General features: G+C 42.1%; 1 protein-coding gene across 1 annotated transcript in view; it reads right to left on the bottom strand.

Annotated features, from left to right (window-relative positions):
• CLNK (cytokine dependent hematopoietic cell linker) overlaps positions 1-1,285 on the bottom strand; it is a 42,248-nt gene extending 40,963 nt beyond the window's left edge. Inside the window, exons 1-2 of the mRNA XM_067530336.1 lie at positions 1,278-1,285; positions 335-384 (exon numbers count right to left, since the gene is read on the bottom strand). Of these exons, the coding sequence (XP_067386437.1) occupies positions 335-384; positions 1,278-1,285 (58 nt within the window). The remainder of the gene's footprint in view (positions 1-334; positions 385-1,277) is intronic.
• Positions 1,286-14,262: the final 12,977 nt, after the last annotated feature.

Genomic DNA, 14,262 nt, shown 5'->3' with positions numbered 1-14,262 from the left:
GAGTCATTTTATTTAACAATTCAGTATTTGATGTTTTAAATCTCCATTTTATATGCAGCAGGATATCTTGTTCCATGTGATGTGAACTTTTTAATGCACGAGGCCACAAAATCAGTGTTCTTCTTGTGTCCTGGTAGCTTTTGGCCTCTTTCATTAGTTGATCCCTGAGCTTTGTATATTTCTTATAATACATCAACACACCAGGTTCTGATTCTATATTCCTTGCACATCCCAAACGATTGCTGACACCAAGGGTAAGAAGCACGGTAAAAAGAAAACAATGAAAAATACTATTAAGAAGAAACACGATATAAATGGAAACATGGTATTTTACCTCTGTGGTTTATCTCCCATTTACTTGCTGCATTTATGTTTGACCAAGATCTAAAGAAGTAAAAGAGAACAATTTTAGTAAGTTTATCAGGACCTCATTGAAGGATTAGCATAACAGAATGAAGGAACGGCTAATAATTTAAGCGAGAAAAATATTTTGGTAACTGTGGAAAATTTGACAATTTTGGGGCCTCCTTATCTGTCTCTATTCTATTGCCAGAAATATGTTGCAGTTACATAGGACCTATCTTTCCTATGCAAGAATCTCAAATAATTTTACAAATATTAATTAATGAAGCCTTATATTAATGATTCAGTAGGTGGCACTGTTCCCTCTGAATCTGTACTGATCCAGTATTTCAACATGCACCCAGATGAACCACCAAGATGTGAGCATGGAGAATACATATGCATGGATCTTCTCCTTCCCTGCTGGAAGGTTGGCTCTGTCCCCATCATCCCTCCTCACCCTTTGTACCTCAGGATCTATTTACCTGCCCCAATACTTAGATGGCTCTGTCACGGTAGTATGTGAGCACCTACCAACTATTAAAAAACAGAAAAATAACTATGTTTTTTAATGTAGATGTAGCCAGAATTAGAAATAAATGTACCCCCCCCCCCCCCCCCCCGCATCACCCTAATATCTGAGCAGCTACTCTAGGAAGTGCTCAGGGTGAGCAAAATATCAGCTCTAAATCTTTGGGCTCCAAACTCCCCCCTGTACTTAGAGCTGTCCTATATATTCTGTTCTTGTTGTCTTATCTCTAGTAGCAGCTATTGAACAAAAAATGCAGCTGAGTGGTTTCCTGTTTAGTGAGCTCTCTTCAAACCACATTGGATTCATCTGACCTTTAGCTGGCCAGTGCTTGAAGCAGCTATACATCAATAATAAAATTCTTATGATTATTTATCAGTGCTTTAAAAACAATAAGTTTACTTACCTATTCATTGGCAAAGTTAGCTTCTTGTTTTTCAAAGCTGTTGGTTGTTCTGCTATAGTTTTCCTGTTGACTCTGGTGCAGTAGAAAATAACTTAATTAGAAAATAGCAATAAGTTAGAAACAAGCTTCAATAGCAGTAAAATTAGGCCCATGCATCTTAAAAGTTTTTGAAATCTGGGAAACTATATGTATAGATGAATGCCATTTCTTCTCCCCATGTCTTTTTGCCCTCCCCCATATTGGGAGGATTTGACTTTGCTAGTTCTTGTTTTTGACTATTTAGAACCAAATTGTTCCCTGTGCAAAAAGAAAGAGGGAGAAAAACCCACTGGTGACAGGAAACTCTGAATTCCAGCTCCCATTATTCCAACATCATTCCATTAAGGTGGGGATGTATTAACTTCTTGTGCAAAGGAAAGGGAATTAAGCTACTAAGCTACTAAAACCTTTGGCTGCCCAGCCACAAATTCCATGTCAGAAGCTGCAACTAGAGAACAGGGAATAGATCACTCAAAATTGTCCTGTTCTGTTCATTCCTTTTGAAGCAGCTGGCACTGGCCACTGTCAGAAGACAGGACACTGGGGTAGATGGACCATTGGTTTGACCTGGTATGGCTGTTTTTATGGACAATAGGACACTTGCTGACCTGCCGGGCCCTGTCCACTTGTGGTTGCTCATGAGACCCCTATAGAATGGGGTTCTATCTTTGAGTGATTGCTCATATCCATTCCAATATAGGTGAGTGAGCACCCGGTGCACTAGTTTCCGGAACTTTTTTCCCCTTAGCAATCCCTGTAGGGTTGGCTCAGGCAACCCCTGGAGTACTGCACTCATGCTGCGGTACATAGGGCGCTGCTGACCCCACGGGCCCTGAGTTCCTTCTTTCCGCCTGTGACGGTTGCTGGAACGTCTGCCTCTTGCTTCAGCAAGTAGCATCCCCTTTGTGCATAGACTGTTGTTGTTTAAGTAGACTGTTAGCATTAAGTATAGTGTTTTAGTAGTGTTAAGTAGTTAATTAGTTAGATAGTAGCCCTCAGGGGCTTCAGGTCGGGCCATGCCTGGCTCAACCGGCTTCAAAGCCTGCACCGTGTGTGCGAAGGCTTTCCCTGTGAGTGACCCTCACAACCGCTGCCTCGGAGAGCAGCACAGAAGAGATAAGTGCAGGATTTGTAAGGCCTTCAAGCCCCAAAAGCAAAAGGAAAGAGATGCGCGCTTGAAGGCCATCCTTATAGAGTCGGCACTTCGGCCAGACTCGGAACTGGCGCGTTCCCCTGCGGCACCGAGCATCTCCTTGATGCGGAGTGCTCCATCAAGTTTTGCAGGAAAAGGATTTTACAACTATCTCACCACATAATCCTCATAGATTTCAAGGCTGACAATCCCTTGAGGATCGGATTTTCCCTAGCCTAACTCCTAACCGCTCATTCCCGATCCACAGAGCCCAACAGTGCAGGTTTCCTATGTAGGGTTTTGCTGTGGTCTCTGATTCATGCTACAGAGGCACTGCTCCCTCCTTTTGCATGATGGAGAATTTTTCCATGCCATTTAGCAGCCTTTCACTTTTGTTGCGAAAGGGAGTATGTGGCTTTTAAGTTAGCATTTTCCAGCCTTTGCCATCAATGATATTCATTCTCTAGCTAGAGCATGTTTGGAGCTCTTAATTTCATATTTGTGACAGTGCCCTTTGTTAACACAAAGTACCATGATGCTCATTTCAATTCATGATTCAAGTGACATTATTTATGGCCATAAAGATATTAAGGAAGAGGAAATCTAAGGTAACATTAATTTTAAGTGTCCGTTGACTAATATTTAATTGCTGACAAAATGCAATGAAACACCTACAGAAATACATTTGACATTTACACTAATGCCAGCTGAATTCAGCATGATGGATTCTATTATAATAGATTATGATTAATTCATGATGAAATGGATACATAAAAGTTTCTGCTCCAAAATATGAAATTTGCCAAGAATCATAATAGTAAGGGCATTATTCTGGTACACTTATTCAAATTCAGGGGTATCTTACTTCACACAGTTCCACTGACTTCAATGGAATTACATTTAGTACATAAATTGTACTTTACCCTGAGTGAGAATATCAGAATACGGTCCTAAGCAATAAGAGGATCAATGCACAATTTACAGAGTTAAAGAGATTCATATTCATTTCTTGACCTTTGTCCTAATTCCTCACTCTCCATACATTTTTTGTGTTGTGTGAACAATGACACAAAGGAAAACTGGTAGTATCCCATTCAATATTTTTACACCCAACTGCAGCACTTTAAATGATGGAGTCCAATACTGGACATTTACTTTTTCATTAGATTGCTAATTTCCAGTGATCATGCATGTGAGTGATCCTTATTCACAAGAGATTGCATGTTTCTGCTCCAATCTGGCCCCAAATGTTCACAAGCACTTTCTGATGGTGAACCAGAAACATTACTATTATTGCCAGTCATAGATCAGGGCCCCATTGTTCTAGGCACTGTGCAAACACATAATAAAGCAATTCCTGTCCCCTGGAGGTTATAATCTAAAATAAAGGACAAGAGAAAACAGACAGATAAACTAAACAGGTAGGATGAGCACAAGGTGGTAACAATGACACAAAACTGGGTCAGCATTTAGGAGTGAAACATGGAACATGTTTAGGCTGTGGGAATCAGTATATTGAGATGCAATTATACTCCCAAAAATCAATGGGATTAATCATGGGATTAGGATTACTTATGTGAGTAATGCCTGCAGGATCAGACTACTTGACAGAAATATTATATCATCCTTAAAAGAAACACAAGCCCATTATTTCTGCAGGAAAAAGTTTGTTTTAAACTTTAGAACGGTGCTAGATGTGACCAAAGGATCCTGCTTCATATCTCAGTGCTGCTTACCCCACTCCATAGCTCAAAATTGTGTTCAGCATAAGTGTTTACCAGGACAATTGTTAATGAATTTCACTTTTAAGGCACTAATTAAATAAATATCTTAGTTTCTGAACTGTCACATGGTCCACATAGCAGTGTGATTAAAATTTGAGTAGACTTAGAACTCACAAGTCATGTTGTTATATCGTGGTTTAGCAAGCACTGTGTTGCTCGTTTCCTTTTCTGATGATATTTTTTTTTCTCAAACACTATAGCTAAGCACTAAAATTCTGGTCAGCAGAAGCACCAGTAACAGGCTTTATGACCTTGATTAAGCAAAGCTGAAATCAGTGGAGCTTAAGCCAAATAGACATGCTTGAAGTTAACCATAGGTAAAATTCTCAAATGCATCTAATTCTCTCTTTCAAAAGTGAAGTAGGTATGATGACTACCATCTTGACTGACCCACTAGAGTCAGAACCAGAGACTTTCAGAGCTAAAGTATAGGATGCTATAGTTTGAGCTAAAGAGCCAAGACTCTGTAGCAAGGGGCTGTAAAGACACATATCTTCTCTAATGCACACTGTGACACCTTGTGTCTGAGAACAACACCCCAGAAACTCCATATTCACTAAGATCATATAATTATGGTATGTTCTGTACAAAGGATGCCTTATTTGGTATTATTTTTAAAATGTTGAGCTGCTAAACATGAATATCCTGTTGGATAATATGTGCTACTATAATATGTGAAGTTATAAAATATTGTTGTAAATGTTACTAGAAGATGTTGCAAGGCGGGAAACTCCCACAAACAGCCTTTCAGGCACAACATTACAGTGGCCAGATGATATTAATGGCGGTCTCTCACCCATTCAAGAATAGACTCCACTAACAGGAATTATTTACAGTGAAGACTTCACTGTACGAAGCACGTTCACAATGGAGCTGGACCGATCAGTGAGGACAACCACACAGGTCACAAACGCAATTGTTCTAGCAAGCTGAAACAGACCATAAAAGTGAGAGCGTGGCATCATCACTTGGCTTCGCTCTCTCCCCAACTCATCACCTGAAGGATCAGCTGGAAGGTAAAAGGACTTTGAAGGGGGGGAGGGGAGTCCCAGGAAGGGAAAGTTGTCCAACCTGCATTTAAGAAACTGCTTATACCAGATAACAAGGGTGACACATGGCTAATTCAAGAACTTGTGAGTGTGTAGAAGTTAGGGTATGTCTACATTGCAGCACTAATTCGAATCAACTTTCAGCAGCCAATTTATAGAAATCGCAGCAGAGTGTACACACTATGCTGTTTGCGCTGGTCTCTTGCGTTCACACTGACCAGCCTTAATTCAAATTAGAAAGCAGTGCGATGTGGGTAGCTATCCCACAGTGCAACTAGCCACGATGGCTGTTGGGATGAGTGTCATCGTCCCAGCGCTGCTTCCCCTATCCTCCCCCCCCAAACAAACAGGAAAAGGATTTTCATGCTTTTTTTTTTTACTCCCTATGATCGCCATTGCTGCAGAGACATGGAGCAGCTCTACTCTGCACTATAATTGTGACCGTGACAAATACATCATGGCTTATCATGGAGTACTTTAGAAATAGAGCAAGAAGGCGAAGCAGATACTACATCTATACCACCGAGGCTGCCCTGCTACAAGCCATCAAGCAGAACAGTTCCTGCAGTCCATGGAGCTCAGGTTCTGGTGCAGGGTAACAAGCACAGACTGGTGGGACCGCATTGTTATGCAGCTGTGGGATAATGATCAGTGGCTGTAAAACGTTCAGATGCAAAAGGCAACTTTCCTTGAACTGTGCTCAGAGCTGGCACTGTCCCTGAAGCGCATGAACACTCGCTTGAGACGAGCTCTGACAGTGGAGAAGAGAGTCACCATCGCTCTCTGGAAGCTGGCAACCCCCGACTGTTACCGCTTGGTTGGGAATCAATTTGGAGTCGGTAAATCCACAGTGGGCATAGCTGTGCACCATGTGTGCAGTGCCATAAATAGAGTTCTGCTATGAAGGATAGTGACTTTGGGAAATGTGCAGGACATAGCGGAGGGGTTTGCTGCGATGGGCTTCCCAAACTGCGGGGGAGCCATTGACGGGACGCACAGCCCCATCTTAGCACCTGCACACCTCGCAACCTAGTACATAAACCGCAAGGAGTACTTTTCCATGGTCCTGCAGGGGCTTGTGGATCATAGGGGTCGTTTCACAGACATCTATGTGGGGTGGTCTGGGAAGGTGCATGACACTCGTGTATTTCGTAACTTGGGACTGTTCTGTAAGATGCAGATGGGAACTTTCTTCCCCAACTAAAAAATTCAGATCGGGGGTGTGGAAATGCCCACAGTGATCCTGGGGGATTCTGCTTACCCCCTGCTCCCTTGGTTAATGAAGCCATTCACTGGTCACCTTGACAGTGACAAGCAATGTTTTAATAAGAAGTTAAGCAGTTGCAGAATGGTTGTAGAATGTGCCTTTGGGCATTTAAAGGGTAGATGGAGGAGTCTCCTCACTAGGTTGGACATGAGTGAGAAGTACCTCCCTTCTGTGATATCTGCTTGCTGTGTTCTTCATAATGTGTGTGAAGCAAAGGGGGAAAGGTTCCCCCAGGGTTGGGCTGTGGAGGCAGAAAGACTGGCCACCAATTATGAGCAGCCAGATGCCAGCACTACGGTGAGAACTAACCACAGAGCACTTTGCATTAGGGAAGCTTTGAAAACCAGGTTCTGCAATGAGATGCAGGAGTGATTTCTGTTCCTGTATGTTGCTTGTCTTTTATGACGCCCCCACCCCTCACCCCCCTTCAATATCTGTTCCTGAAAAATCCCTCATGAACAAGATATGATTTAACAAAGAAACGTTTTGGAAAGATGCAAAACTTTATTTTTTAACATTCAAGTCTTGGGTGGGGTGGTGGTAGGGTGGGGGGGGGACGGTTCATTCACTGTCTCCAGGGTAGGGTGGTGGCTTGGTGGCCCGCAGTCAACATGGCTGCCACAGCTTTCTGCTCCCCTCCACCGGGGTGGAGGAGAGCAAGTACTGCATCCTGGCCAATCTTCTCTGAGACCTGTTTGCGGCGGGGAAGGGGGAGGGCGGCATAGCACTCCGTCGAGGAGCATTATGAAGGGACTCTGTCCACAAGAAGATGGAGCAAGTCTGTCTGGTCCCGCAGTAGTCGCAGTATCTCCTGCGTGGTGCTGCGATCATGTTCCTGCATTTGTCCCATGTTCTGGGACAAGGTCAGCCTCCGCACTCTTTGCTCTGTCTCTGCAGCTGCCGAGGCGTTCATGAGCTCTGAAAACATGTGATCTCTGCTTTTTTTTTTTTTTTTTTTTTTTTTTTTTACTTTTTCTAATCTGAGACAGCCTGTCTGCAGCACTGCTCAATGGTCTGTCCACTGTCGAGGTGTCTACTGAATGAAAGAAAAATAACAAGATAGCCTCAGTTAGCATAGTGAAGAACAAGATACATATGTAACAATTTCAATAATGATGCCATGATAAAATGTAGCCACAGTTTGCATTGTGAGGAATATGAAACAAATGTAACAGTTTCAATAATGATGCCATAATAAAATGTAGCAAATGATTTTCTCTCTGTGCTTGTATTTAAAACCCTTACAGAGAGGAACTGCGGAGGGCGTGGGGAGGAGGATAGAGGGGGAGAGGTCTCTGCTTGCATTCCAAACCCTTACAGAGAGCAATTGCGGAGGGCGTGGTGAGTGGGGGGATTCTCTATTTGTATTCCAAACCCTTACAGAGAGGAACTGCAGACCGTGTGGTGTGTGTGGGGGGAGGCTATGCTTAAAACACATGAAGCCATGATGCTGGCTACCTTGGTTGCAGAGAAGAATCCTACCATGGAGGGAGGAACAAGGCAGCCCTCCCTGAAAATTTTTTTTGAGGGATAACAGATTACATACATAAAATTTTCCATCTGATATCAACTGATGATAAAGGTAGCATTTCTCATCACATAAAAAACTGGATCCCTGGGTAACCCCCAGTAGAGTCAACGAAATGCTTGAGATCCCCTTCGTGCCCCCCACACCCAATGTACAAGGACAGAAATGCTAATAGGGAAGAAAACTCACCAGATGTGCTTTCCCCGTGATCATTTGTGTTGTCCTGTTTGTTGGAAGACTGCTCAGGGGTCAGGAATCAGTCCTGACTTTCTGGGAGAACAGACACCCCCTCTCCTGCACCCTGCTCTCCACAGCTTCTTCCTCCTCTTCCTTATCCACAGAGTCCTCCTCATTGTTCATGGACTGTGAACTAGCGGAGGTATTGATGCTGCAGGGAGGCTCCATGGTAGGATCACCCCCCAGGATAGCATGCACCTCATCATAGAACCTGCATGTTTTGGGAGAGGAGCCCGAGCGGCTGTTAGCTTCCCTTGCTTTCTGATACTTCTGGCGCAGCTCCTTGATCTTCACGCGGCACTGCTGAGCATCCCTCTGGTGTCCCTTCTCCAGCATGCCCTGTGATATCTTCCCATATATGTCCAGATTCCTTTTACTGGCTCTGAGCTGAGCCAGAACAGACTCCTCTCCCCACAGCCCAGTGAGGTCTAACACCTCTGGTCAACTCCATGCTGGAGCATGTTTGGGTTTTGAAGTAGACATGCTGAGAACAGTGGCAAAGCTCTCCCGACGCTGACAGCAAGCACAGGAAATGGAAATTCAAATGTTCCTGGGGCTTGAGGGGAGGGGATTTTTCCTGCTTCCGTGACCACAGAGTAGCACAGCACGACTGTGCAGAGCGGTCAAAGTGGGGCATTTTGGGATACATTCCGGAGGTCAATTAATTTGATTTAAGCCCCTTTGCATCTACACTGATGCTAAATTGATTTAACTAATTCAAATTAGGCGCTACGCCACTTGCAGAGCTGGTCTTATTAGGTCGATTTTACAGGCACCTTAATTTTATTTAACAGTGGTGCCAATGTAGATGTGGGTGTAATTAATTCGAATTAAGGGACTTTAAGTCGACCTAAGTCACCAGTGTAGACCAGAGACTGCAATCTTATGTTTATTTCATTTGGTAACTACTTTTAATCTCTTTACACTTGCCATTTATAATCTATTAAAATCTCTTTTCCTGTAGTTAATAAACTTGTTTAATGTTTTATCTCAACCAATGTGGTCTTCAATTGAAACATCTAGAAATCTTAGCTCAGTAACAAAAGCTGTTGCATGTTTTCCCCACAATGAGGGAAGAGTGGACTTATTAATATAATTTTGGGAATAGTGTCCTTTTGGTGCAGTTCTTACAAAATGTGTGTGGGGTGGGTAATTGGCTGGTGCCTCTCTTGTTGGTTTGTGAGAGGCTAGGCAAGGCCTATAACTCAGTATAGGTATATATATAACATGTAGCTCAGTTGGGTGTGTCTCTGCCTGTAGATAGCTGTGTAAATGTAGCTTGCGGACAGCATCAGAGTGAGAGGCAACCCAGGTTAACATTTATGCGATCTAGCTGGGAGTGGTGCTCTGCATGCTGTTGGGCTACATGATAACAGTGCCTGGAGGGGTTTGCTGCTTATCACTAGCAAGGCATTGTGAGGTACAGCCCAGACTGGAGAGCGAAGACGGCACAGCATTCCCACAGTTTTGAGATTACAACCTGGGGGGATGTGGTCACACATACTCACTGGTAGGCCACATAGGCCCTTAGGTCCACATGCTGAAAGGTATTTAGGTGACTACCTAAATGGGAATTCAACATCTTAATACTTTTGGGAAAGTGGCCATTAACTGCCTATCTCTTTTTTGAAAACAAGACTTAGGTTCCTAAGTCACTTAGGTGCATTTTGAAAATTTTACTGCATGTGCTTAAATACTTTGCTGAATTGGAGCCTATATTATTTTTAACTAAAAAAAAAAAAAAAAAAGAAAAGCTCTTTTTCCCCAATACATCAGTACTAGGATGATCAGTGGAAAAAAATATACAGAAGACATTCAATGTTGTGAGTGTTAGAGAATATTGAACAAAACTGATGCTCAGATAAATTATAAAATACAGTTAGAACATTGCAGCCATCAAGCTGCAAGTGGTTCCACATGGGCAGGCCCCAGCTTCCATACAGAACCGTGCTTTGTGTTTAACTTTGTGTTTAACTAAGGTGAATGTCAGTACCAAGACTGATAAATATTAACAATTTATCTTTTTTTTTTAAACTGTGATAAATTACTTTAAAAAAAAGAAAAAGAAAAAGAAACCCAAATAAACACGTGGAACAGCTGCTCTCATTGTCACCTACTTAGCAGATTTATGTAACTGATCATGAGCAAAAATTTTAAAATGGTGAATGATATGTATGTATTTATTTAAATTATTAGCACTCTACAATAAAAGAGTTGGGGGTAGGTCTACACCACAATAAAAATATGTGTGTATGTATTATATATATATATAATGCAGTTAACTGACCCAGGCTCATGCTACATGGCTAACAATAGCAGTGTAGACATTTGGGCTTGAGCTGGAGTCTGGACTCCAAGACTGTGCCCCATCACCGGGTTTCAAAGCCTCAGCTGCCGGTTGAGCCCATTCGTCTACACGGCTCTTTTTAACCAGATAGCGCAAGCACGAGTCCGTTGATGCAGGCTTGTGTGTCTTTTTTTTTTTTTTTTTTTTTTTTTACAGTGTAGATGTACCCTGGATGTGCTTGATAACATTTTAAAAGGACACACAAAAATGAACAGGCTCACCAATTACTCCAAGATCAAATCAAATAACACAAGAACATAAATATAACAAAAATTAACCACCATGTTGATTAAATGAAGATTTCAGAAGTACCAAAAGGAACATTTCCTTACTGTTTTCCTATAAAGAATACCCTGGTGCTGAATAGCATTAACAAGCTGCTTAGCTACAAGCACTATTTTTACACTCAGGACACAAAAAATTAGAAAAAATTAAAGCTGCTGCTTTCAGGGAAACAAATTCCCTAGTATGAATCCTGCTCCTATAATCCTTTGACAATACAGGTATCCAAAACTGACAATTTAAGATATATAGTATGTACTTATATCTATATTATAGCCTAATCTTCTGATTTGGAATTCCTGCAGTGAATCCAAGTCTGGCTATTTGGCACTGGATAAAAGAGATTTTAAAAAAATCATTATGGCTGAAGAAAAGCACAGAATTATGATAAGGCATGTTTCACCAACCATTTTGTCATCCTGTAGGAGATGGAAATATTTTACTTAACCTTTCTTCTTGTTTCCAAATAGTTACTGAAACTAGTCTTTTAAAAAAACTCTACTGCTACTAAACACAGATTATATTATATTATATTTATTTTTCTAAAAGTGATACAGTACTGTACTTTGAAACTCTTGAAAGGTATTTGGCAGTACAAAGAAGGGTCAGTTTCTCTTTAAGACCTCCTTCTGTCAGCACAGACTAAGCTTGTTCAGACAGCAAGGAAGTGTTTCTGGACAAGTGAGGCCAGATCGTATACTATAATTTAGATTCATGGAGAGCATTGCAAAACTTCCTCAGGGAGAGCTTTGGGTGGGATTGTATCTCAAGAGGGGAGAGCATGCACTGCATGCTGTCGTATGCCTTTCAGTGATGTAGTCAGGTTGGGTTTGCTTCCTTCTTGCCTTACTTCCTTTGCACAGGGGTACATTACACAGAACAAAGAGCAGTGCCAAATTTCTCCATTAAATTAATTTTATGTTGTGTACTGGTTTTTTCTTAACAACCCATATCGCTTCCTCAGTCCAAGACATTCTGTGACACCCAATAACCTACACATAATGTACTCAAATACTTGGCATTGTTATTACCAGCCAAGTTTCAAGCAGTGGCTTTCTGGCTGAACCCTTTTTGTGAGGAATAGTATGGACCATAGGAACCTGAAAGGTAACCAGACACACATGAAAAAAATGAAGGTTGGGGGTTTGTGGTATGTTATTACTCCTATAACTGTCTTTGTGCCAGGTGTTTTCTTATCTGCAATAGCAATTCTGCTACAGGCACAGCATAGAGAAAGGAGTTATGAGAATGGTGGGGAGAAATATAAATACTTAACTGTGATAAAAACTGTGTCTCTGCACTGGATCTCTGCTAAACTCACCCTAAGCCATGGATTCTGCAGAAGAATCAGCAGAGGTATAAAACGAAGCACAGCTATAATAGATTTGCAGGTTTTCTGCCCAACTAGCTAGCAGCAAAATATTTGTTTGTGTATAAGAGTGGGAGGAGGGAGGATTAGGAAGGGAATGTGGATAGTAGACACAACAGCAATTAAAAGAGAAAGTGGACCAAATTCAGCCCTGCCCCGACACCACTGAAGTCAATGGGAATTGCCTACTTTCTATGCCAGGGCTGAATCCAGTCCAATATTGTTGTGTCCCGTGGACCAAGTTATAATATTGTTAATCCATGTCCTTCCCACTAAGGTGCTCCCTCATTCCAGAACGCAGCACTGCAGGGGACTGTGCCTCTTACACAGTCTCTGGTGGCCACTTGCTCAGCCACAGTGACCACTTCCAGCTTATCTCTTCCCCGAATTTCCTTGCTAATTTTCTGTGTCTTAACCCTCTGGGCAAGTCAGACAACTGTTCAGTCCCCTTCTGGGCTTTTAGCTCTACCAAAGGTCCTTCACCCCTCTTGGGCTTGACTCTAAACAAAAGGTCTTTTCACTCCTCTGGGGCTTGATTTCCATTCTTTCCCCTTGTTAGGGTATTGACCCCCAGGCTTCTCAATGCTGGGAGTCTAAGTGCCACTTAAACTGGCTTCTGCTCCTCATGGGCTTCTATCTAATTCACTGGTCCTCACACACCCTTACTCAGGCCTCCTCTCCTGTCTAGGGTTCCACCATAGGCATTAACCCTGATCCTGCAGCTCTGCTTTCTGGTCACAGCCACTCACAGTTACTGGACCTTCCTGTAGAGGGAAAACTCTCCCTAGCTCTTTAGGAGTAGTACCATATGACTGGAGAATAGCTAACAACATACCTATATTTAAGAAAGGAAAAAAAAGTGATCCAGGCAATTGCAGACCTGTTAGACTGACCTCAGCACTATGCAAGGTTTCTGAACAAATTGTGAAGGAAAAAGTAACTAAATTCATAGAGGTAAATGGTAAAGGGGACGCAATGCAACATGGGTTTACCAAAGGTAGATCATGCCAGACTAACTTGATTTCTTTCTTTGAGAAAATAATTGATGTTTTTAAATAAGGGAAATGTAATAGATCTAATATAGTTGGACATTAGTAAAGCATTTGATATAATGCCACTCAAGAATTTATTAGTTAAATTAGAGAAGAGGGGGATCACATTGTAAGGTGGATAAGGCATTAGGTCAAGGAGAGAAGGCAACAGGTTGTGCTAAAGGAAAACTATTGGACTGGAGGGAGGTTTACTAGTAGAATTCCTCAAGGATCAGTCTTGGGCCAATCTCATTCAATAGGCTCAAAAAGCAGTATAAAATTTGTTGATGACACTAAGTTGAGAAGCATTGTCAATACAGAGGAGGATCAGAACATTAAATGGGAAGATCTGGATGATCTTGAAGAGTGGAGTCACAGAAATGGGATGAAATTCAATAGTACAAAGCACCAGGTAATACACTTAGGATCTAATAATAAGAATTTCTGCTATACGCTGGGGGCTCATCAGTTGGAAGTGACAGAGGAGGAGAGAGATCTGGATGTGTTGGTCAGTCACAGAATAACTATGAGCCACCAATATAATTTTGCTGTGAAAAGGCAAATATGATCTTAGGATGTATCTGGCAAGGCATTTCCAGCAGAGAGAGAGGACTATTAATGCCTTTGTACAAGGCATTGGTAAGATCTTGCTTGGAATACTGCGTACAGTTCTGGTCACCCATGTTCAAGAGAGATGAATTTAAACTGGAACAGGTGCAGAGAAGATGGATGATCAGGGGAATGGAGGGCCTATCTTATGAGAGGAGACTGAAGAGGTTGGCTTGTTTAGTCTAACAAAGAGGAGACTGAGGTGGGATCTGATTGCTTTCTATAAATACATTGGTGGGGGTGGTAAATACCAGAGAGGGTGAAGAGCTCTAAAGGACAATACTGGCACAAGAACAAATAGGTAGAAACTG

The sequence above is a fragment of the Emydura macquarii genome, unplaced genomic scaffold (assembly GCF_026122565.2).
Source record: "Emydura macquarii macquarii isolate MOO-44397 ecotype Brisbane River unplaced genomic scaffold, CSIRO-AGI_Emac_v2 contig_3062, whole genome shotgun sequence".
Classification (NCBI taxonomy): domain Eukaryota; kingdom Metazoa; phylum Chordata; order Testudines; family Chelidae; genus Emydura; species Emydura macquarii.
Note: the sequence above shows the minus strand (reverse complement) of the source record. Positions and strands in the feature narration are given on the sequence as shown.